The sequence below is a fragment of the Rana temporaria genome, chromosome 4 (genome assembly GCF_905171775.1).
Source record: "Rana temporaria chromosome 4, aRanTem1.1, whole genome shotgun sequence".
Taxonomy (NCBI): Eukaryota; Metazoa; Chordata; class Amphibia; order Anura; family Ranidae; genus Rana; species Rana temporaria.
The window spans coordinates 230,937,347-230,963,741 of NC_053492.1; the positions used below are offsets into that span (position 1 = coordinate 230,937,347).

Here is a 26,395-nt window from a genome sequence, read left to right on the forward strand (position 1 = left end):
ATCCAGGAGAGATGATGATGTGGCACTCCAGCCGCTGGCTTCTTGTGCCCTGAACACAGAGTGAAGAAGGCAGTCTGGCTCCCGGGGATCACCCTGAATGAGCAAAGCGGTAATTGCAGCCTCCATGTTTCCGTACAGCAGGCTTCCTGTAGTGGAAGTTGAGTGAAATTGTTGCTACGTGAACAGGCTGGCTGTGTCCAGTGTGCGTCCGGGCCAGACATGCCGGCAGGCAGGGAATTACCTTCTCGCACTCCTCTTGATAGCTGGCCCGGCTTTCCAGTGTCTCTATGAACTGCTCCCAGCTCAGCACCTCCTATCCCTGGCTCAGCCTCTTCTCCAGCCAGTGGAGCAGGGAGCTCTGGTGTCGGGTAACCACTTACTCTGGAGCCCCCATGTCCGACCCGATCCGCCACCTCCCCCAGCTGGGGCCTGCTCCAGCTAAACCCTGGGGAGGGTAGCAGCGGGGCAGATGAGGACTGCACTCTGCTGGCTGCTCACTCCTCCTGCCATGTCAGTGGCTGCCGCGCTGCTGTCTTCCTACCCCATCCTGGGTTGTCTTCATCCCTGCTGCCGCCGCTAATGGAGTTCCCCATAATTTACCAGTGCTTTGTTGTGACCGGAGGGCCTACTCCACCTGTCCAGCCAAGACCAGCCCGCAGCCTACCCTGTAATTTCAGCTGAGGAACCTGTCACTGACTAAAGCCCAGATGCCACAACGCAATTTCTAGTCGACCTGGCGCCTAGGATTTGTTGAGCCCTGGTCTATTAGATCACAAACAATTCTTTGGGACAGTAAAGCTAACCCTTTACTTTGACTGATGCACCTTTTGCTCGAGCATGTTTGTTAATTGGAGAGTAAGAAGGGGAAGCTTCTATTTCAGGTTTCTTTTTATTTTAAAGATTCCCTTCAGTATTTCTGTATAGACAATGAAAGTAGTTAACAGTTTTTTTTCCTCATCCATTGAGGAACCCAGGAATTCAAAAACGGTCACAATTTTACAACTTTGAGATGTGTTAATAAAACTGTAAATATCATCACAACTGTTTTGTGTATCCAGGTGTATCATACCTTTTTGTTTTTTCAGGACGAGTTGGGCTTTCTTTAGGTGGTAAATGGTAATGGATATCTGCTGATATTATTATTATTATTATTATTATTTATTTTTAAATATATTTTTCCATCAAAGGAAAAATGGCCCAAAATAGTGTAAAAAATATATATATATATATATATATATATATATATATATATATATATATATATATATATATATATATATATATATATATATATATATATATATATATATATATATATATATATAAAAAGTTGCTGTATATTTCTTGCTATTACCACCACAGAACATCCCAAAATACAGCAAGAGAAAAAGTATTTGATCCACTGCTGATTTTGTATGTTTGAGAGACAGAGTAGAAAAACAATCCAGAAAAATGCATTTTGAAAAAGTTATAAATTGATTTGCATTTTAATGAGTGAAATAAGTATTTGATCCCCCATCAATCAGCAATATTTGTGGCTCCCAAGTGTCTATACAGATAACGAGCTGAGATTGGGAGCACTCCCTTAAAGGGAGTGCTCTTAATCTCAGCTTGTTACCTGTATAAAAGACACTTGTACAGAGAAGCAATCGATCAGATGCCAATCTCTCCACTATGGCCAAGACCAAAGAGCTGTCCAAGGATGTCAGGGACAAGATTGTAGACCTACACAAGGCTGGAATGAGCTAAAAGACCATCGCCAAGGTGCTTGGTGAGAGGGTGACAATAGTTGGTGCGTCTATTTTGCAAATGGAAGAAACGAAAAATAACGGTCGATCTCCCTTGGTCTGGGGCTTCGTGCAAGATCTCGCCTCATGGAGTTTCAATGATCATGAGAACGATGAGGAATTGGCCCAGAACTACACGAGAGTATCTTCTCGATCTTAAGGCAGCTGGGACCATAGTCGCCAAGAAAACAATTGGTAACACTGCGCCGTGAAGGACTACAACTTGATTGCAATCCGCCTTACCAAATCATGTCCAATCAACTGAATTTACCACAGGCACACCTGTCTATATAAGGATCTACAGTTACAAGATTTTATCGAGGCACAGATCTGGGGAAGGGTACAGAAAAATGTCTGCAGCATTGAAGGTCCCAATGAGCACAGTGGCCTCCATCTGTAAATGGAAGAGGTTTGGAACCACCAGGACTCTTCTTGGAACGGGCCGCCCAGCCACATTGAGCGATTGGAGGAGAAGCGCCTTAGAGAGGTGACCAAGAAAGAACCTGATGGTCACTCTGTCAGAGCTCCAGCATTTCTCTGTGGAGAGAGGAGAATCTTCCAGAATAATTATCATCTCTGCTGCACTCCACCAATCAGGCCTGTATAGTAGAGTGGCCAGGCAGAAGCCAGTTCTCGGTAAAAGGCACATGATGGCCCACCTGGAGTTTGCCAAAAGGCAGCTGAAGGATTCTCAGGCCATGAGAAACCAAATTCTCTGGTCTGATGAAACAAGATTGAACTCTTTGGCCTGAATGGCAAGTGTCATGTCTAGAGGAAACCAAGTATCACTCATCATCTGGCCAATACCATTCCCCCAGTGAAGCATGATGATGAAAGCATCATGCTGTGAGGATGTTTTTCAGCGGAAAGAACCGGGAGACTAATGGAAAGATGAATGTAGCAATGTACAGAGACATCCTTGATGAAAACCTGCTCCAGACCGGTCTGGACTTCAGACCAGGGCGAAAAAAATTACTTGAAGCTGTAATTGGTGCCCAAGGTGCCTCGACAAAGTAAAGTCAATTTTGGAATAAGCCCGTAACATAACCAAATGTGGAAAAAGTGAAGCACTGTGAATACTTTCTGGATGCCCTGTATATGCGGCCCCACAGAAAAACCTGCTTCCGTGGGGCTGCATATAGGTATGGAAGGGGTTAAAGCACAACTTTGATCCATTACCCGCCTACAGTGAGTTGTCATCTCCCGCCTCCTGAAACCCTCAACATCAGCTGCCCGGGTTTGTGAGTATTGAGGCCTTGCCTGACATTGCACCTATTTGCTTAACAATATGAGGCACAGCCTGTCTTCAAGGACAGCCCTGCTCCCATGGCGGACCTCACCTGTTACCTGGTTCAGGGGGCATTTTCTCAGTATCCCCAAATGAACCACACACCCATTATCTGGAACCTGAGACCTCTATTAGTATAGAGTCGTCATAATTCGGGTCTCCTTTAGCATATTCGGGCAGGACCGAGGCCATCGCCATGTCTACTTTTAGACTTTCTATCTGTTTATACCCAGTTGCTGAAACAATCAGCCTGCAGAGGCTTGAACTACGCTACAGCATCTACAAAATGGGCCTGTAACCTCTGTTGTCATTTCTGACTCCCCACCATTTGTTTCGGGAGAGGCAGTTTTTGGGTCACCACAGCCTCTTGCAGTTGACCAAGATATACCGGGGGTTTCTTTCAACCTTATTAATAGTGTGTACTACCCTGCATCTGGAGAATCAGCCTCCTGTTCCACGTCTTGCATTATTAAGCCGTTTTCACACTGAAGCGGCGGTAAAGCGCTGCTATTTTTAGCGGTGGTTTACTGACATTTTTGCGGATGCTTTCGGCCGCTAGCGGGGCACTTTTAACCCCCACTAGTGGCCTCAAAGGGGTTTGCCGGCGTTTCGGTGGCACGCTGCCCATTGATTTTAATGGGCAGGGGCGTTTTAAAAGTGGTGTATGCACCGCTACTACAGCGCTGCAAAGATGCGGCTTGCAGGACTTTTTTTTTTACCGTCCAGCAAGCGCAGTGGAGTTAAAGGAGAGAGGCTCTTTCAAGGTTCTTTGCAGGCACTATTTTTAGCATTATAGCCCTTGCAAAGCGCCTCCAGTGTGAAAGCGGCCTTAGCTGTACAGCTTTCTGCTACGGTGCCTTAAAGTATTCACACCCCTTAAAATGTTCCACATTTTGTAATGTTGCAACTAAAAACGTAAATGTGTTTTATTGGGATTTTATGTGATGGGCCAACACAAAGTGGCACATAATTTGGAAATGGAAGGAAAATGATAAATGGTTTTCCAAATTTTTTTACAAAGATCTGAAAAGCGTGGCGTGCATTTGTATTCGCCCCCCCTGAGTCATTGCTTTGTAGAACCACTTTTCACTGCAGTTACAGCTGCAAATCTTTTGAGTTCAGTTGAGTTCCCTCCTTAGATTCAAGTTTGAATAAACCGGCTTGGCCCTCTATTCTGTGCCAACTGTAACCTTGATCTACCAAACCATGTCAGATTGGGTAAATCTTAGAGGACATCCCTCCATTGTGGGCTTAGGCCCATTTTTATAGAGTGGTTGGAGTAAATGTCTGGTGTCTTTTGCTTAGGGTGTGATGGTCTGAGGTCTGTGTAGGGCACTCTGGCTGCATGCTTGGAGGACTGGTGAGATGTCTGGCAATCATCTGATTCGGTCAGCCTTTGCTTGGCATGGTCTGTACAGATCTGCTCTTGACACCATTATTAGCGATGCTATGGGTGGCCAGAGTGTGCTCTTCCCATAATGTAGAAGATCTATGGGAGGGTCGGAGTAATCCATCTCTTTATCTTAAAAATAGAAAATGTTGATTAAGAGTGAAGTTCTTCTTTAGATGGATGTATTGATATAAATATAGATATATATAGATAGAATATATCTATTTATAAAATGTATGTATGTAATCTCTCTATCGAATATTAGACTTTTACTCTTAAATGCTCCCCTGATCTTCAATTCCAGATAGTAAATGGTATAAAAAAAATAAACAATACTACAGAAATATCTCCTTAAGTCTGCATTCACACCTCCGCGACAAAACGCCCGACGCCGGACGCTCTTGCCGCTGGAGGGGAGAATTCCCATTGCTGTCTATGAGATGGTTCACGTCTCATAGACGCCGTACGCCTGCCGCCTGAACACAAGTCCCGGACCCTTTTTTTCAGGCGGCATTGGCGTTCGGCCATAGAAAGCAATGGGAAAGATTTGTTAAAAAAAAGTTACACGAATCGCGGCAAAATACGCCGCGTACGCGGCGTTACTTGTCGCGGAGGTGTGAATTCAGCCTTGAGCGGTGCTGCAGGCTTCTTCTAGTGTCGGCAATGTAAATGCTAGGGTTTTTGTTTTCTAACAAAAAGGGAAGGGTCACTGTTCAGGCAGCATTGCTGTTTGCTTAGCTGTTGGTAAACGTCACTTTCCTAAAAACGGATGACAGGGACTATTTGACCAGTACTTAAGCATTTAGTCAGTGTCACCCACAGAAATAATAGATTTCCTGTACGTGTGATTGGCCCACTTCTTTTTTGCAGTATATTTTCACTTATTACAACACTAGGAACATTCATGTGATTATAGCAGACATTCTGCCTACTAAGCACTAAGGAGATAGGGAGTAACTGGAATGCAGTCTCAGCAAAATAGCAGGTGAACACCTTTGCAATTAAAGCTTAGTGTTACTAAACCCACAACAGTAAAATCAGTCTGTATATGCAGCATAGCATTCTTGTTAGATTAACTGTGGAACTTAAGGGGTTAATCCTCTGCATTGTGTAAAAAGCTGTTTTAGCCTGTATTCACAGAACATTCCCTCCCTGCAATGTCTATCTGGGGAAAGCCAGCTAACACACAGGCAATAGCCAACCCGCACATGCTCAGTTGTCTTTTTTTATGCTGGAGAGAACATTTTCTTGAGAGATAACCAGGTCACAGGATATGACATCAGGTGTGTGTATACAGGCTGCACTGAAAATCTCCACCTTCCTGAACTCTCAGCACTGAAGAAACTGCAGTTTATGAGAACTGTGGTATACAGATCATCCAAAAAGCTATATAATGGCAATATTTTAATGTAAAAAAGATTTCTAAGCTGTGGGAACTGTGGGGGGGAGTGGATTAACTATTTTCATATTACTGGGTTTAGTAACACTTTAAGGCTGCATTCACACCTCGGCGTACTAAATCGCGGTGTTTTGTCCCGCGAATTGCGGCGACAAATAGCGGCGTTTTGTACCGCGATTCGCGGCGACCAAACGCCGCGATTGTGAATGCAGCCTCACCCCCTCTATGGAGATGGTTCACATCTCCTATGCCGAAAGACGCCTGGAAAAAAAGGTCCGGGACTTTTTTTTCAGGCGGCAGGCGTGGAGATGTGAACCATCTCCATAGAGGGCAATGTTGCATCATCCCTCTGGCGTGTCGGGGCGGCAGCGGGCGTCACACTATAGGCGACAAAACGCCTAGGTGTGAATGGGCTCTTACTTGGGCAAATCTCTAAATGCACACATGAAATACATTTAAGGGACCGGCTTGTTTTATTTGTCAATAGAATTGTATTTATCCATCCAGTCCTGAACTTTGCACAACTCTGTTGCACTCACAGGAAGGCGCATGACACCACTGTCTTTGTTCTATTAAAGACCAAGACAAAACAAAAAATAGAAAGCTACGTACACCCCCTAAAGAGTTAACTACAAAATGTATTTGCTTAAAAGCAATATACATCATGGAGCCAGTCCAGGCTGGGGCAAAATTGCGACATTATGGCTGGGATCTGCCCACAGACCTGGACCTGGCCTGTCAGCGAGCTCTGAGCACCGAATGTTCAGGGTGTTGGATCGCTTGGTTCTCAGTCTTGGAGCCAGCGGGGGACAGATGCAGCATCAGACTGATGCTGCATCCACCTATGTATGTATGATTCTTGGAGAAAAAAAACCCATTCTTAATCCTCTCCCTTCTAAACAAGTTTTTAACCTTCACAGGGTTTAGAAAAATTCAAATTACTCCTTTGCAGTCATAAACAGAATCTTTAGATTCATTTGCACTTGCAGCATAAACATGGTGGGATATCAATTTTGCTTCATCCGCGGCATGTATCCCACCTCATACAGCTGCTGTTGTATCTTAACCACTTCTGGACCGCTGCATGACTATATACGTCAGCTGTTTTTTTTTCTGCAAAGGCATACTAGCACATTGTGACATTTACCCGCAAACGTAGCCCATGTCCTTCCAGCTGGAGGCTGCATCCATCTTTGCCCATCTTCCTTCCGTGGCCATAGACTCCGGCTGTGTGAATGGCCGGAGCCAAATCACACGGCACACGCTTCTGAAGGAACAGCACGGGCGGCGCACGTTTAGCAGATATTTACAATTATTTACTTTTGGGTAAGCCTTATTCTAGGCTTACCTATAGGTACAAATTCTATCGAAGGAAGGTGGTTGGGTGGGTAGGGTGTAAAACTGTGGGCTTTAGATTTTCTCCTTTTTTGAGGGTTTTTATTGCATATGAAAATTTTACAATATTGAACATCAGTGTAAATTTTCAAACCTAAATATTCTTTGAAAGGTGTTAAAATCATTGCAATGCTTTATTTCCTCTTGAAAAGTAATTTTCTTTCCAAAAAACAGAAATTCCATACGGGGGTAGTATAGAACTGAACTAAAGAACAGTCCATGTGAAATGGAGACCTTGCCAATAGTTACTTTGATTTTACAGAAGACTTGCTGAGAAAGTGATTGCTTCTTGTTGGCAAACTCTTCAGTTTTTATAAATAAGCTCAATGCATGTTACCTGCGTCATCATATGCAACTAGAGAACTCTGGGTGAAATGCAGTGAGAGCTCTGTGTGATTTCCTGCATGGACTTGTATTTGAGTTTTCTTTAGGCTTCTATTTTCGTCTGGTGATCTGGCCAGTAAGTTTGTTGTTTTTCAAAAAAACACTCTCTTGCAGCTATATTAGTCACATGGATGAGACAAACAATTTACCACTGACAGAGGTGCTTACAATGATCAGCTTTTATGTAAAACTTTTATCCCAAAAGGAAAAAAAATATTGCTGTAGCTGCTTAGAAAGTGAGAGCTGGAGCTCAGCTTCAATTTGTTAGTGAATCTAAATCTGCTAGTACATCTTACACTCACCTCCCTCCAAACTGACAATGCTGCTGTCCCTCCTTTACGTATTCATCCAGGGTGGGGGTGCGCTAAAACAGGTGGTGTTACTGACCAGACTACCAGGTGAAAACGGGGGGGGGGGGGGGACAAAGAAAAGTGATGCAGCCATCAGATCTAATGATTGGTGAGCGGCAATATATTACATAGTTGGTTTTGGCTTTAATACGGCTTTAACGCTAACTTTTCAGTGTAGAAATGACTTCTCAGTTGGAAGTTGGCACCAATATGATGAATGCTTTCTATATAAAGATGCTTGTTTCCACCCCCCATGGCTAACTGATATTGGAGAAGAGGGGAACTGATGGTGTGAAATCGATTTTTAGCAGACAATCGTGCATGTCTGAGCGAAGCATTCATGTGTATGAAAAGGTCTTTTAATAACTTAGTTTCTTCTGACTGTCTCATGTCTGTGGCTAGCTTTAACATCATTACACAAGTTAGCAATTAAATCTAACAATGAAAGTAAGGGCATGTAGCTTGCATGAAAATAAATAATAAAACTGCTGTTGGGTGAATAGTGTACATTGTTTGCACAGCAAAGGAAACCTAGAAAACAAGGGCAGAGAGCAGGGAAGAGGGAACAGATATAAATGAAAGGTGCCTAAAATGGGCTCCTAAGCAATTTGCCCAGTGTCCCTCCTGTGCCCACTTCTCAGAAGCAACTGGCATGCAGATAGAAGGAAGGGCACCTGTAAGAGAAACTGGTATTTGAGCAGCGGCTACTGGAAGAGGCAGGCTGGGGTGAAAGTGGCTGAGTTTTGGACTGAGAAAGGGACAAAGATGGGCAGCATTGGAGCAGGCCCCTTTTAATCGACCTGCTGAAGTCACCCTTCAAGTCCACAAAAAGTCACGTGAGACAGCTTCCAGAGGAGGGAAGAAAGCGAATGGGGAAGCCTGAGGAGCATGCGCAATGACAGTGGTCACATAGGAGCCGAAGGATCAGCTACTGACTTTGCCACGAATGCCACGTACAGACGATCGGACATTCAGACAACAAAACCGTTGATTTTTTTCTGACGGAATGTTGGCTCAAACTTGTCTTGCATATACACAGTCACAAATGTTGCCGGAAATTGCGAACGTCAAGAACACGGTCACGTACAAAATGTACAACGAGCCAAGAAAAAATGAAATTCAATAGCCAGTGCGGCTCTTCTGCTCGATTCCGAGCATGTGTGGAATTTTGTGCGTCGGTATTGTGTACACACGTTTTGGAATTTTCAACAACTTTTTTTGTCGGAAACATTTTGAGAACCAGCTCTCAAATTTTTGTTGTCGGAAATTCCGACAGCAAATGTCCGATGGAGCCTACACATGGTCGGAATTTCTGACAACAAGCTCACATCGAACATTTGTTGTTGGAAATTCCACCGTGTGTACGTGGCATAACAGTATGGAAGTGTATGGGAAAGGTAGGATCAACCAGGTATTAATAAGGAAAAACTTTTGTTGGCGAGTTTCTTTATACAGGTATTAGATATACTTTTAAAGAGAGAGAGACATAAATAGATTTTTTTTTCTGTTTAATGACAGTAATCACGTAATTTGTTACAGTCGTGGTCACAACTGATATGACGTTTGCCCCTTTAGCCGCCTTTTAAACTAATCTGAGATCATGTTAAAAGGCAAGATATCATTGCGTCTTAAAGAAGCCAGCTTACCTATACCTTCTCCCGTGTAGTGAATTTTAAATTGTCACATTTTCTTTACAGATGTTAAACTGCAGCAAGAGAATTGTGCAAATGTGCTTTCTGTTTCATCTAGTATTCCCTCCAAATCCAGTCCATGTGACCTACTTAAATTGTGTTTTATCCCACGCAGATGGTTTGCACAGAATACAAATAAGCTATACTGATTCACCAGATGACTTGAAAAAGAATGAAGAGGAGTTCATAGATTTTTCAGATGACCAAGATAATCTGGTATGTGAAATAACTAAAGTTTCATATATTTTTTTTGCAGCACATTTGAGCGGTGAAATGGGATGCTAGAACAAATATCTAATGTGAATGTAAAGTTATGATTTGCACATCTGTGAATTTTGTTTGACAATGCTGCATGCATCATATTCATACAGAAAAGCCTGTTTATTAAAACATTGAATGTCCATATGCAAAATAAGTCATTTTGTAATTTTAAAGTTGTCAAAAGTAGTATTTTTATATTTCTGCAGCTGCAAACATTTTCTAAAATTGGACAAAAAAATGTATATATCTAATTTCTGTAACCATGACACCACTATGACATGACCATCCTTTACATTGCTTGCTCATGTAATTGGCTCCAAGGATTTTTCCACTAATTATCTCATTGTTACAATTCTGATGCTGATTGTGTGAGCACGTAGAGGTTTTCATTTGGAACTAGACCGTTAATAGCATGCAGGTAGATGGAGCAGAAATATTTGCAAAATGTTTTGTATATTATACAACTGCTGCGGAATTCCCTTTAACCACTAGCTTACTGGGCACATATACCCCCTTCCTGCCCAGGTGAAATTTCAGCTTCCGGCACTGCGTCACTTTAACTGACAATTGCACGGTCGTGCGACGTGGCTCCAAAACAAAATTGACGTCCGGTTTTTCCCCCAAATAGAGCTTTCTTTTGGTGGTATTTGATCACCTGCGGTTTTTATTTTTTGCGCTATAAATAAAAAAAGCGACAATTTTGAAAAAAATATTTTCTACTTGTTGCTATAATAAATAGCCAATTTTTTAAAAAAAAAAATTCTCAGTCTAGGCCGATATGTATTCTACATATGTTTGGTAAAACAAAAAAAATCTCAATAAGCGACTGGTTTGCGCAAAAGTTATAACGCCTACAAAATAGGGGACAGAATTATTATTATTTTTTACTAGTAATGGCGGCGATCTGCTATTTTTATTGGGACTGCGACAATATGGCGGATACATCGGACACTTTTGACACATTTTTGGCACCATTCACATTTATACTGCGATCAGTGCTATAAATATGCACTGTTTACTGTATAAATGTGACTGGCATTGAAGGGGTTAACACTAGGGGGTGAGGGAGGGGTTAAATGTGTACCCTGCATAGTGTTCTAACTGTGTGTGGAGGGGGACTGACTGGGGGAGGTGACCGATCTGTGTCCTTATGTACAAGGGACACCGATCGGTCTCCTCTCTCCCTGACAGGACATGGATCTGTGTGTTTACACACACAGATCCATGTCCTTGTCTCTGTAACCGCCGATTGCGGGTGCCTGGCGGACATCGCGGCCACCAGGCACGCGCACCGGCATCTCGGTAATGCGGTGGGCGCGCGCGCCCCCAGTGGCCAGGAGGAGCCGAGGCCGTAAAAAGACGGCAGCTCGGAGATATAGAGCCACCCTGCGGCCGTACAAAGTCGATCGGCCGTCGGGAAGTGGTTAAAGTTGAACTCCAGACATGATTTAAAGTTTTTAGATGGCATAGGGAAGAGTTAACTTTTTTTTTTTGCATTATGCTATTAAGGAGATTTTCCCTCACTTTTTGTCCATGTGATGTTTGTGCAAGGAATATAGGGTGTGATCTTCTCTGGGACAGAAGAGCGCACAAACCAATAGAAATAGGATTTTTTGTACTCACCGTAAAATCCTTTTCTCTATCGTCCATTGACGGACACGGCTCCTTTAAATCCTGACTTGCGGGTTATGTTCCCGTTCTATAGGAGAGGACTAGGCAGAACATGTTAGATATTTAAATACATGTTACTTTAAACAGTTGAACAGCCCCGCCCAGGGGGAGGTCTCTCCAGACATAACCCTCCGCCCTGCAGTCAGCAGCTCAGTTCGTAAAATGCAGTACAAACTTAAAAAGGAGGGGTGGGTGCTGTGTCCATCCATGGACGACAGAGAAAAGGATTTTACGGTGAGTACAAAAAAAAAATCCTATTTTCTCTTTTCGTCCATGGACGAACACAGATCCTTAAATCTTGACTTGTGGGACGTCCCCAAGCAGTGACAAAAAACGAGGGGTGGGAACAGCAATCAAAAAACTAACTTCACCCCAAACAAACAGAGCTCCTCAACGGAGGAGTTGCAACTTTAAACAGCTGCCTGCAAAACCTTGCGGCCGAAGGAAGCATCTCAAGATGCACTCACACCAAGCTTGTGCCCAGGAGGCACCAATAGCCCTGGTCGAAAGGGAGGCACCCGCCCCTTAAGGGCATAGGCCTGGATGAAGGTCTGTCTGATCCACCAAGAAATGGTGGCGACGAGACCACCAGGCCCTTTTGTGGACCAGACACTGACGCAAACAGCGAGTCAGACCTCCGGAACGGAGCCGTAGCAGACAGGGTACACCCATAGGGCACGTACCAGTCTAAGGTATGAAACGCAGTGCCCTGTCTTGCTCTGACCCGGACGAGGGATCCTCCTCACCTGGAAGGTCCTGGTCCGCATCCTCTGACAGTCCAGAACCGGGGTCCTGTGCTGCAGCGAGGCCCAAATCCGAGTCAGAGCATTCCCCAGAAGATGGCGGGGGTGCTTTTTACCCCCCTTACGCTCACACACCGCTTCCACCCTGGCAACTAATGACTCCAGGACTGCCGACAGCATATCCAGGGTATCCATGGGAACTGCAGGTGCAGTTCCCAGTTGCCAAGGCAGGAGGAACTGTACTTGCCCGTCCCTGCGAGGGCCTGCTGGTGCTTTCCTGACAGACCTTCAACTGAGTAGTACGGAGTAGCTGTCTGCCTGGTCCACCGTGACTGAGACTGCAAGCAGTCCGGTCATATGTGAACCCTGAAGCATATAGCTCACCGGCCACCGCAGGAGCCATGGGGTATGTTGTGGCCGACCCAGTGCGTAGCTAAGGCCTGCTCACGCTCGATGGCCGGACTGGGGGGACTACAAGGATCTATATTATCCAACCTGTCACCCAGCCGGCAGTTAATAGAAAATTCTTCAAAATAAAATCATAAAAATAAATAAAAAAATAAAAAATTGCCTCAGGACCCTGAGACCAAAGGGAGCCAGGTCGTCGTCGTCAAGTAGGCAGAAAAAAACTGAGCTGCTGACTGCAGGGCAGAGAGTTATGTCTGGAGGGACCGCCCCTTTGCGGGGCTGTTCAACTCTGTTTAAAGTAACATGTATTTAAATATCTAACATGTTCTGCCTAGTCCTCTCCTATAGAATGGGAACATAACCCACAAGTCAGGATTTAAGAAGATGTGTCCATGGACGAAGAGAAAAATGTTTTGTTATCGCACAGTACAGGATGGTAGTCATGACTGTAGAGTTATGCTGCTCCTTTCAGGAGATTGGACTTTTTTTTTTTTTTTCATTCAACCTGCTGGTTTAACAAAAAAAAACCTTATGGCCTGCCTTACTTCAAGCAGGTTTTTTTCACAACTGCTCAGACCTTACGAGTAATTTTTGCTGAGATCCAAACGAAAAGATGCTGTGGGGTCGGCCTGTCACCTGCCTTTGTGCACTGGATACTGGGTTTCAGACATGCAAATCAAGTGCTGCAGTGTGCTCTACAGGTCCAGGACTGTTCACACTTCATGGTTTCTTCCTGAAGACCTCAGCAAGAAGACCTTGTGTAGTATTTGTGTTATCCTATGTAAACTGGGACCTCACCAAGCACAGTAAGTCAGGGCCTTTTGACCTTTATTGGGAGAACTCCTAAATGCATTCTACAGGGCTAATGTGAGTCCCCCTTAAACCCCTGCTGGAATGGAGTCCTCCTCTTATCCAGGGAGGAATGTACCTATACCAGTGCTACTGAACCTGTGTGAACCTTCCTTGCAGCACCTAAGGTTGTTACACTTGCAAGGCCTGATTTTTTTTTTGGGCATGCCTTCGGACTGAAAGACACAGCTCTGTGGCACAGAATAGCCGTTCAACACTATCTGGGTTCACAGGGCCCAATAAATATAATATATATATATATATATATATATATATATATATATATATATATATATATATATATATATATATATATATATACACATACATACATACATACATACATACATACATACATACATACATACATACATACATACTCCAAAAGTAGATATTGGCTGTCCCAATGATATGTCTTTCTTTAGTATAGAGGGTTTGCAATGTGTAATCATAATTCCTCTTTTTGTAGGATGAAAGCAGTGATGATGGTGGGCTTGCTGATGACAATTTCACTTCAGAAGCAGGAAAATGGCATCTGAAGCCTACATTCTGCAAGCAGTAAGTACACACTGAGTTTAAAGAGTTGTTCACCTTTTAATTACCATTTTCCCAAATCATCCATCGTGTATTTTACAGTGAGGGAAAAAAGTATTTGATCCCCTGCTGATCTTGTACGTTTTCCAACTGACAAAGAAATGATCAGTCTATAATTGTAATGGTAGGGTTGTTTTAACAGTGAGACAGAATAACAAAAAAAAAATACAGAAAAATGCATTTTAAAAAAAGTTCTAAATTGATTTGCATTTTAATGCGTGAAATAAGTATTTGACCCCTTCGCAAAAGATGACTTGGTACTTGGTGGCAAAACCCTAGTTGACAATTGGAGGTCGGGCGTTTCTTGGCCACCAGGTTTGCACACATCTCAGGAAGGATTTTGTCCCACTCATCTTTGTAAAACCTCTCCAAGTCGTCATGGTTTCAAGGCTGACGGTTGGTAACTCGAACCTTCATCTCCCTCCACATGTTTTCTATGGGATTAAGTTTCTTCTTGAGCCACTCCTTTGTTGCCTTGGCCTTGTGTTTTGGGTCATTGTCATGCTGAAATACCCATCCATGACCCATTTTCAATTGCCTGGCTGAGAGAAGGTTCTCGCCCAAGATTTGATGGTAGATGGGCCCCGTCCATCATTCCTTTAATGCCGTAAAATTGTCCTGTCCCCTTAGCAGAAATACACCCCTAATGTTTCCACCTCCAAGTTTGACGGTGGAGAATGGTGTTCTTGGGGTCATAGGCCGCATTCCTCCTTCTCCAAACATGGCAAGTTGAGTTAATGCCAAAAGAACTAGATTTTGGTCTCATTTGACCACAACACTTTCCTCTGAATCATTCAGATGTTCATGAGCAAACTTAAGACGGGCCTGTATATGTGCTTTCTTGAGCAGGGGGACCTTGTGGGTGCTGCAGGATTTCGGTCCTTCACGACATTGTGTGTTACCAATTGTTTTTTTGGTGACTATGATCCCAGCTGCCTTGAGATCATTGACCAGATTCTTCCATGTAGTTCTGGGCTGATTCCACACCGTTCTCATGATCATTGAAACTCCACAAAATGAAATCTTGCATGGAGCCCCAGACCGAGGGAGATTGACATTGACATTTTTTTGTGTTTTTTATTTGCGAGTAATCGCACCAACTGTTCTCACCCTCTCACCAAGCTGCTTGGCGATGGTCTTGTAGCCCATTTCAGCTAGGTCTACAATCTTGTCCCTGACATCCTTGGACAGCTCTTTGGTCTTGGCGATGGTGGAGAGATTGTAATCTCATTGATTGCTTCTGTGGACAAGTGTCTTTTATACAGATAATAAGCTGAGATTAGGAGCACTTGCTTTAAGAGCACTCCAGGATCTTAATGTGCTTCTTCTTGAGCCACTCCTTTGTTGCCTTGGCCGTGTGTTTTGGGTCATTGTCATGCTGGAATACCCATCCACGACCCATTTTCAATTCCCTGGCTGAGGGAAGGAGGTTCTCACCCAAGATTTGATGCTACATGGCCCCGTCCATCATCCCGTTTTGATGCGGTAAAATTGTCCTGTCCCCTTACAAAATCAGCAGGGGATCAAATACTTATTTTTCTTCACTGTAGCTTCCCAAACACATTACATACAACTCTTCTGCTTAAATAGTTGCCCCTGTTCCCCTCCATACATGTAGGCCATGCACAGCACAGGCTGTCAGAAAAAAATCCTTTGTAGCTGACACCCTTCTATCCTGCCTTAAAGTGTTTGTAAAGGTTTGTCTGTTATAAAAAAAAAAAGTCATACTTGCCTGCTCTGTGCAAGGGTTTTGCACAAAGCAGGCCTGATTCTCCTATTTTTGGGGTCCCCTGGCTGTGCTCCTGGCTCCTCCCCTTCATCAAGTGCCCTCACGAAGAGCCGCTTTCCATGGGGGCACTCGTGTGGGCACGCTCCTGAGTCCTCCTGCTGCGTACGTTGACACAGACAGCAGGGCTCGGATCCGGTGATGCTGGATTTGATTAACAGCAGTGAGGGCCAGTGGCTCCTGCTGCCCCATCATTGGAACGATTGGGTTCAGGTAAGAAAAAAGGGGGCAGCTGCAGCACCGAAGGTTTTTTACCTTAATGCATTAAGGTGAAAAACCATGGGGGTTTACAACTCCTTTTAAAGTTAGTACTGGCTAGATGCTAGCAGTGCACCCCCAGTGGCCATTCTGGGTTGTTCAAACACCATGAACTATGCACTCTCACCTGCTCTCAGAATCTGAGCTATGCCCCTGCTGCTACAGCGGGAGCGCACTGTTTGAATGAGCCAGAGCATCAGCTGCTAGGGTTGCAGTTCTGTCATCTGGCTCGTTTTACCATTAAGACAGGACAGTGTGGGGTCAGCTACTAACGGGTTTTTACCAAAAGGCTGCGTACAGCCCACATGTTTGTAGGGGGGCAGGAGAAACTATTTTAACAGTAAAGGAGCTGTATGTATTGTGCTAGTGATGTTGGATTGCAGAGGGGATTTTTTGGAAAATGGCCCCTAAAGATGCACTAACCCTTTAAGTGATCCCGATATATACAGATATAACAAACCTTATAGTTTAGGTAAATAAAGTCAAGACAAAATAAATTCTATACCTGGGACTCCTCTGATAAAGCACTTGTCTGGAATGAGCACCTCTGCATGGCAGTGCTAGATATTCTACTGGTCATACTGATTCAGAAAAAAATAGAATCTGCTCTTTATGAGCTAGTGACAAGATTGGTGTCTGGGAGAGGAGGAAAGTAGTGTGTGTGGGATGGAGGAAACTGGTGTAACAAGGAGGAGCCTTTTATGTAAGAGGGATTGGCGTTCAGGAGAGGAAGGAAGCAACTTGTAAAGGGGAGATTAAAGCGGAGGTTCACCCACAGCGAACATATTTTCCCCTTCGCTTCATGCTCGTTTTGTCTAGGGGAATCGGCTATTTGTTTTAAAATATGATCCGTACTTACCCGTTTACGAGATGCATCTTCTCCGCCGCTTCCGGGTATGGGCTGCGGGACTGGGCGTTTCTTCTTGATTGACAGTCTTCCGAGAGGCTTCCGACGGTCGCATCCATCGCGTCACGATTTTCCGAAAGAAGCCGAACGTCGGTGCGCAGGCGCAGTATAGAGCCGCACCGACGTTCGGCTTCTTTCGGCTACGAGTGACGCGATGGATGCGACCGTCAGAAGCCTCTCGGAAGACTGTCAATCAAGAAGGAACGCCCGCTCCCGAAGACCCATACCCGGAAGCGACGGAGAAGATGCATCTCGAAAACGGGTAAGTACGGATCATATTTTAAAACAAATAGCCGATTCCCCTAGACAAAACGAGCATCCATCTAACGGGAAAAGAGAAAAAAACTACAAATGGGTGAACTCCCGCTTTAAGAAGTGGGAAAAGTAGGAAGCTCTGCACAGTGAAAAACTGGAGCACAATATTAAGGATGAGAATGGAAGCTGAAGAGTAGAGCCGTTTAGGAGTTGCGTGTAAAACTGTCCAGAGAGTGTAAAGCTGTTTCCCGAAATGTGGAAGTAAGCGCTCTTCTGTTCTATAGGACAAAGACATTGCATGTATATTGGCACTCCCTTGTAAAGAAGGTCACTGATCATATGTACAGCTTTAACTTCCTATAAATGCTGTAACTGTGTTTATTTTATAACATGATGAAAAAATCTGTAATCCCTTCCCCTTTGCTGGTGTTCTTCCACAACAAGCCTCTGAAGTGTTTTGCTATGTTTCCCCGGAGAGGACACAATTCCATAGGGTATGGCAGCTGTCATGTAGAAAAGCTTGGTGCTACCAGCTGGTGTTTATTAATAATTAGGAGGCAGGAAAGCTTGCTGAATGGAAGAAACCAGGTGGGAACATGTACCTGTAAATATTTGTCTCTGTTATTTGCCAGAGACCTTAATTTTTCCATGTGAAAATCGGTGAGGTAATACTAGGGTGTGTCCTATCTTTATTATTCTAAAAATGTTAATTCAGTTGGTGAGATGGGACCAAGTGCCGCTAGTTTTACCGTCGTTTTAGAGGCACACCAAATAAAGTTTTAAAAGCACCCTTTTTGGGGGGGGGGGGGGGTGTATAACCGCTCCTTAAGCAATGCAAAGATGCTGCTTTTTTTATTTATTTTTTTAGTTTTTAACGTCCCGCAAGCACACCACTCCAGTGTGAAAGCCCTCCCCCCCTATTTTTAGCAATATAGCGCCTGTAAAGTGCCTCAGTGTGAAAGAAACCTAACAAAAATTGTAATATTGCATTCCGAAAAGAAAAATTGTGACCTTCCCTCTTAGGCTGCATTCACACCTAAACGTTTTCAGCTCGTAATACACCAGGAAAAAATGCCCGATAAACATCCAACAAGCAAAATCCTAATAATTTCAATGACACCTGTTCACATTTGAGCGTTTGTCACCTGAATGAAAATGCCTGAAGCTCAAAAATATACATGAGCTTCTTTTTTGGCAGATGACAAAAAAATGCTCCAAAATCGCTGTAAAAACGTGTGACTTTCTGCCTGAAAGTCAAATGCTCAGGTGTGAATGCAGCCTTAAATTGTAATCACTAACAATCAGGGCCCTCTAATTCTTCCTGTATTAAATTGTAGTGTAATTGTAAACTGTTGGCGCTATATAAATCCTGTATACTGTAATAACAATTGTGCTTGTCCCTGAGTTTGATTCTGAATATTGTATAATTAGTGAACTTTGAATATTTCGTTAAGACCTCATATTATAAAAATTTCATGTCCTTCTTCTTTTTTTTTTTTTTTTTTTTAAAGTGACATTAATCAATATCCTCCAAAAATAATCTGAACATATTCACAATTTAATGGTCCTGTGATCTATTTTTCAGAAAACATTTTCCTTGAAGCTCTCTGTGAGCTCCCAAACATCGTTTTATTCATTTATTTATTTTCCTCCTCGCTTCTGTTTGGAACAAGTAGCACTCACTAATTGTAGTCATGCAATTGCTCTATGCACACTACACATTCCATAGTCCATCTTGGCAATGAGCAAGAGAGACTACCATTTTCTACATACAGTGACACCATGGAGAAAACACATAGCCACCCTCCAACAGAAACCAACTTGAATATAATTGTATTTAAGGCTGAAAATTTACCCTCCACCCATATTTTTTATTGTGCCCCAGGAGCTTTTAGCCATAATGTGATAATTTCCACAGCATATTGGCATATTATGGCAGACGTACCTGAAAAGCAGTCCACTCTATTGCTGCGCTGTTGATGCTTCTGATGATTACAGGCTACAATATTGCTGGGCACAGTGGCGACAATTGATGGCATGGCACATGGTGACAATTGATGGCATGGCACAATGGTGACAATTGATGGCATGGCACAGTGGTGACAATTGATGGCATGGCACAGTGGTGACAATTGATGGCATGGCACAGTGGTGACAATTGATGGCATGGCACAGTGGTGACAATTGATGGCATGGCACAGTGGTGACAATTGATGACATGGCACAGTGGTGACAATTGATGACATGGCACAGTGGTGACAATTGATAAATATAAATTTATTTGCAAAGAATTACATAAATAATGCTACGGCCAAACTCATCAATGGAAACGCATCCAAGAGATGAGTTTGGCCGTAGCGTTATTGATGTAATTTTTTGCAAATAAATTTATATTTTTCTATATACCTTGCGACCCATTTTGTCACATAGTAACCTAGTCTTCACAATTTAAAGTCCCACCGAGGAAACGCACTCTGCGGGGTGTACATATATGGTCTATATTTAGGGATGTGGTAGGACTAAGGTATTTTTTCTTACAACATTGGACACCTTCACCTTGTTTTTTTATTGATGGGCACAGTGGCTGCATGTGATGGGCACAGTAGCTGCGTTTGATGGGCACAGTGAGGCTGCAATTGTTTTTTTTTCCGTTTGTTTGGGCCCCCCCCCCCCCAAAACATTTTGAGCACCAGCCGCCACTGGTGACAGGTACTCTTAATTAGCCAAACTGTGATCCACCTTCACTCGTGTGAGAAGAGTGCAGACTCACTGAATGTAACAATGGGATACTTCATAAGCTCATGTCATTTTGGAGGGCAATATTTGTGTTCACAAGGCTTTATGACTCGGTTTAAACATATTGCGCTGTGTGATTATTTCTGTTTACACCGAGTCATATAGCCTTGTGAACACAAATATTGCCCTCCAAAAGGACTTAAGCTTACGAAGTATCCCATTGTTACATTCAGTGAGTCTGCAATTTTCTCACACAAGTGAAGGTGGAGCAGTTTGGCTAATAAGAGTACCTGTCACTATATGGTGTATTTATTCCACTACAGGAGGACTATTCATTGTATTTTATTTTTGTGTGGTTATATGTATGCACTATATTCAGTTATAAGCATATGTAAGTTAGCACCAACCTTTTTATATGTTCTAATTTATTTTAACACTGTATGTTAATGGCAACATATATCAAACCAAACACAAATGTCGGTGCATACTAACCATTAATGTTATGAATTTCATTCTAAAGTTTATTATGGTGTGATAGCAGGCTTACTACTAAAGATTTGTTTTCTTGTTAGTTTATATTGTTCATGATACTTATGCTTCCTTTCAGACCATGCATTCTACTTATGGATTCACTGAGAGGTCCTTCTCGATCTACAGTAGTAAAAACATTACGAGAGTAAGTTGTATACATTTATATCTTCTTCTTTTACCTTTTTTGGAGCCATTTCTTTCTTGGACTACAATTACCTTCCTAAAACCTTCTTTCCTAGATACCTAGAAGTAGAATGGGAAGTTAAGAAAGGAACTAAAAGAAGTTTTTCCAAAGAGGTTACGAAAGGTTCCAATCCCAGAGTGCCTCAGCAAAACAATTTCAGTGACTGTGGTGTATATGTACTCCAGTATGTGGAAAGCTTTTTCGAGGTGAGTGTATCAGTATGGCGTTTTTATTTAATGTATATATCAAGCCTATGTAGTAAGCTTATTAGGAAATCATATGGGTAGAATAGGAGGAATTTATACTGATAGCTCCTCATATCAGTTCTAAGGCCAGGATCTTGGCAAAGCAATGGAGTTTTTAAACTGATTGTAAATGTTCAGTACAGCTGACAAATATATGGGCACCTATTTTATTTATTTTTTGAGAGCTGTATATAAACTTCCCAAACGATGTAGCCTGAATAAATCCACAGTGGATTGCTTGTTTTGATTCTAATAATCTTGTTTTAATATCCTGTCACACTCTAAATTTTGTTTAGTAATGCTATATTCCAGCCTGTGCTGGGCAATCCTTTTACCACTTCAGCTTGTATGTTTTTTTCTTTGTTTTTATTTAATATACTGTCACCACTGTCCTGATATTTTAGGGTCTCAATAAATGAGAGATGGTCGGTACATCAGAGCTGATCAATTTTTCAGATACATATACAAAATAGTTTGTAGACACTATAACTTTGGCACAAACCAATTATTATACACTTACTGTGAAATTCCTATCAAAAACATGTAGCAGAATACATTTTGACCTAGATTTATGACAACATATTATTTTATCGGATATATTTTATGACCAAAAGTAGAAAATGTTTTATGTTCAGCATTTTTGGTTTATATTGCAAAAAAATGAAAAACCCAGTGGTGATCAAATAGCATTAGGGCTCTTTCACACGTCCGTTCCGTTCGTCCGTTTTTTGGACGTCCGTTAACGGACCGCAATGCTTCCCTATGGGCTAGCGTCCGTTAGCGGATGAGCATCCGCTAACGTCCGTTAGCATCCGTCTGCGTTCAGTTCCGTTTTTTTGGACGGAAGAAAACCCTATTTTTCTTCCGTCTAAAAAACGGAACGGACGAAAAACGGACGTTAACGGATCATCCGTTCCGCTAAGGCTGGGTTCACACTACGATTTTCCCGTCCGTCAGCCGCATACGATTTATATGAAAAACCGTATGCGGCTGAAACGGACGGGAACGTATGGAACCGCACATATGTGCGTTTTCCATTGACGTTAATGTTAAAGAAAAACGTATGCGTTTGCCATACTGTTTTAAAAACTGCCGCAAAACCGTGGTTGAACACGGTTTTGCGTACGTTTAAAAAACGTTTTGCCAGCAAATCGTACGCACCCGGATGCATCTGAGTGCATACGATTTGCAATGCATTGTCTATCTATACGTTTTCCCGTCCGAGCCCGTACGTTTTCAATACTGAAATCGTATGCGGCTGACGGACGGGAAAATCGTAGTGTGAACCCAGCCTTACATCCGTTTTTTCTATGTAAAAAGCCCCCTAAAAAAAAAAAAAAAAAAACGGATGAAAAAACTGATGCAAAAACTGATGCAAAAACTGACGAAAAACTGACAAAAAACTGATGGAAAAAACGGATCAACTGATGAAAAAAAAACTGATCTGAAAAACTGAACGGACGTGTGAAAGAGCCCTTAAAAGAAACTCCATTTGTATGAAAAATGATATAAATTGAATTTGCTTACAATGTTGCATGACCGCGCAATTGCCAATTAAAGTAGCACGGTGCTGAATACCAAAAAATGGCCTGGTCATGAAAGGGGGTAAATCTTCCAGGGGTCAAGTGGTTATGTAATACTTTTTATTTTGATATCGAACATTATCCTGACTGAATGAATTGCAGACATAATCGTTTTGCTTGACACTTTTTCCAGAACCCCATTCAAAGTTTTGATCTGCCAATGAATTTGACCGACTGGTTTCCTGAACAAAGAATGAAGACAAAGCGCGAAGAAATCCGGAATCTTATTCTTACTCTGCAGGAGCTTCAAAGTAAAGAAAAGAAAGGACAGAGGGACCTTAGCACAACACAGCCCACTCCACCAGAGGGAACAGCAGATCATCAATGATTTTGCTTTGAGCATTTCATCTGTGGCATGCTACTCTGCCTTTAGAAAAACTTCCTTTGAGGTTTGTAACCCTGGAATGGAACATTCACTCTCTTCATAAAGTTGAGTGCCGTGTCACTGTCATTCAGAATACAGGTCCCCCAACAATTGTATGAACAGTTACACATCTGTACATAAGACAATGAGACCATTTTTCTTTTCAGTATTTATAAAATGATTTTCTCTTTGCATTCTTTAGACGTGTTTATGTATTCTTAACAGTGACTAAAACAAATCTGAAGTACACTTCCAAATAAAACAGAATATTTATAGGCTCACATTTCAATGTGTATTCAGTTTGGCGACCCACTGTGTGCATTTCTGTCTCATAAGAGCAATAATACACATAATATACACATAATCCGTCCAGTTTGGAATTCTGCGTTTATCCAACTTTCACATTATTTATAGAAAATATTTCAGTTAGGTTTCGTTTTTGCAGAATAAACATAAGAGCAGTGTTAAATGTGTTACTTATGGTAATCAAAACACTTGCTCAAGTTTAGGTGCTTAAAAGCTGTGCAGACATGCTAAAGGAGGTGTAGACATTTCAGCTGCATTTTATGCCATTGTTAGTACATTTTGTCCCTGATTTAATATTTATTTGTATTTCATGTCTGACTATTCTGTATGCATTCTCATATTTTTAGGCATATACTTATTCTGTGTTGTAGAGAAGGGCAGTGCTTTTTGTGAACCATTGATTGTGAAAATCTAGGTGATGCCTTCTGTAAGAATTGTTAGTGTGACTGGCTTTGAGTGAGTTGCTAAAGAGGAACATAACTGAAGATCACAGAGACCATAGCAAAAATTTATGGCGCTTCCTCATCAAACAGAAAAAAAGAAGTCACGAGTAACACCCTAGTTACTACAGTGAATGTGGCCCAGGGCCCGAGCTACAGAATCATTATTTTTAACCATAAAAAAAAAAAATGCATGCATCAAATTTAAGAGCAGTGGGGAAGCAACATTCTAGGGCGTCATACTATAATATTGCACTTTGAACCTGCACGTTGAGATGGTGTTTTAGCAGCACACAGCAACTAATGTTGGTTGCACTACCATTCAATGTCTGTGGAACCCCAATACAATACTTTGAGGCTACCTTTTAAAAAAAAAAAATTTAAAATAGACTACTTGGCAACAAATGACTACTGAGATCATGACATTCTTGGTCAGGACAATGCTTTTGCAGTATAACATAGTGTGCACGGGTATGTAACATACATTGCGGTTTCCATACATGCAACGCAAGACACACTGTCACCACGCAGTGCAAGTGTTTCTGCAAAGCCCCTTCCTCCCCAGTCCCCTTACACTCACTTTACCAGTGATTCTGTGCTGCTCTTTCCTTCTTGGCCATCCAAAATACCCAACAATAATGGGTATGAAAGGAGCATATGTGACCTCCTTTCCTGTGACAGTGCTCAGATCGAGCACCCAATGGCTTGGGTCAAGAACTGTCAGATGCTAACACCAGCAATTTAGTTCCAGCTGTGGAGTAGGAGGTGGTCCAGTCTAGGGGGTTGGCAAAGGCTTATTAGCAGAGACAATGTCACCTTTCCTGTGGGGGCAAGAGTATCTTTTTGACAAAGGGTGCTGGTATTCAAGCCATAAACCTCCCTGGGCAAAATAAAATTTTCCCCTACCAAGCTCTTACCCCAACCCTACACCCAATAACCGACATTCACCACTCTCCTTGACCACTGCCTACCGATTAGTAAGACTGAACAAACAATTTAGCAGGAGAGGAGGTAAGCACCGTCGGCCACACCACATGTAACTATTGGGCAGAAGAAGGAACCCAAGTGATTGCTCACCCTCATGGGTCCCCCGCTCTACCCTGGGGCTCTTTAGCGCCAGTATGATGGTAGTTCTGACACTGGGGGTAGACATTCTGTTGGATATTAATCGGGTCACAAATCTCTAGCTGAACTTTATAAACACAAGTATCCTAAAGTGCCCTTTTGTAGTGTCCTACAAAAGCAAACCTAGTGCCAGCCAACTTGAAACTATTGCTACTGCTAAGATTCACAACATTAAATAACAGCCATTGCAATGCAATTTATTGTGTAGGTAATTGTTCAATGATGCCGTTTTGGAATACATTTTGATTCATAGGAGTTGGATGTGGTGTTCTCTGAATATACTGGGCAGAAAGTCGCCCATGTATAGGAAAGTATTGCCACTGTATTACCTGATAGTTATATTTCTGTAGCTTTGCTGAGCCCCTGAAACATTTTACATAGTTAACCAAACTATAATTTCAAACTCTTATATACATGCCAACATGTAGTTGTATAATTAACATTTATATTTTCACTTATGGGGTATAACTCATTAAGAAATGGCAATTTTGTTTATACCAGTCAAGCTGTGTTCACTTCATTCACCCAAATGTTCTATGTTTAGCACATGATGGGGAATGTGAAGTGAACACAACTTTGACTAGAATATAATCTTTTAATTTCTCCATGGAAGCATTGCATTTATATAAAGCAAGCAGAATCTCTTTACATTTGGTTTATCAGGATTAGAGGATTGTGAAATGGTAAGGAAGCTTGGGTACCCGCAAGCGTAACAGGCATTTGTAGTAGCAGAGGACCTACCACAGGCAGTGCTTGTTCCTGTTTATGCCATCCTCCTTGTAGCAGTGTGTCAGAGTGCCACAGAGTGGTTGAATATGAAGGTGTTTACTTAGCCAATCTTGGAATACCAGGTTTGCAGCTGTATCTTCAGCCCACTCAAATTGTTTAACTACTTAAGCCCCGGACCATTTTGATGGCCAAAGACCAGACCACTTTTTGTGATTGGGCACTGCGTCGCTTTAACTGACAATTGCGTGGTCGTGTGACGTGGCTCCCAAACAAAATGTAATTCCCCTTCCCCCCCCCCCCCCCTACAAATAGAGCTTTTTTTTTGGTGGCATTTGAGCACCTCTGACGTTGTTTCATTTTTTGCGCTATGAACAAAAATAGAGTTGACAATTTTGAAAAAAAAAATGCAATATTTTTTACTTATAAATATCCCCAATATGTATTCTTCTACATATTTTCAGTAAAAAAATCGCAATAAGCGTTTAGTGATTGGTTATAGCGGACTCCTCGGACACTTTTGACACCATTGTCATTTTTACAGCGATCGGTGCTATAAAAATGCACTGATTACTGTAAAAAATGACACTGGAAGTGAAGGGGTTAACCTGTAGGGGGCGCTGAAGGGGGGTCAAGTGTGACCTAGGGAGTGCTTCTAACTGTTAGGGGGCGTGGCACGTCACTGATCGCTGTTCCTGTTGACTGGTAACAGACGATCAGTGACATGTCAGGGGAAGGA

At 42.5% G+C, this 26,395-nt stretch overlaps 1 protein-coding gene across 5 annotated transcripts in view; it reads left to right on the plus strand.

The window, feature by feature from the left end:
- The window catches only part of SENP6 (SUMO specific peptidase 6), a 147,784-nt gene extending 123,789 nt beyond the window's left edge, over window positions 1-23,995 (plus strand). For all 5 annotated transcript variants that reach the window (XM_040349975.1, XM_040349977.1, XM_040349976.1 and 2 more), the window contains 5 exons: window positions 9,800-9,900; window positions 14,086-14,174; window positions 20,760-20,828; window positions 20,923-21,073; window positions 22,829-23,995. In XM_040349975.1, the coding sequence (XP_040205909.1) occupies window positions 9,800-9,900; window positions 14,086-14,174; window positions 20,760-20,828; window positions 20,923-21,073; window positions 22,829-23,023 (605 nt within the window). In that variant the 3' untranslated portion in view covers window positions 23,024-23,995. The remainder of the gene's footprint in view (window positions 1-9,799; window positions 9,901-14,085; window positions 14,175-20,759; window positions 20,829-20,922; window positions 21,074-22,828) is intronic.
- The last annotated feature ends 2,400 nt before the right edge of the window (window positions 23,996-26,395 follow it).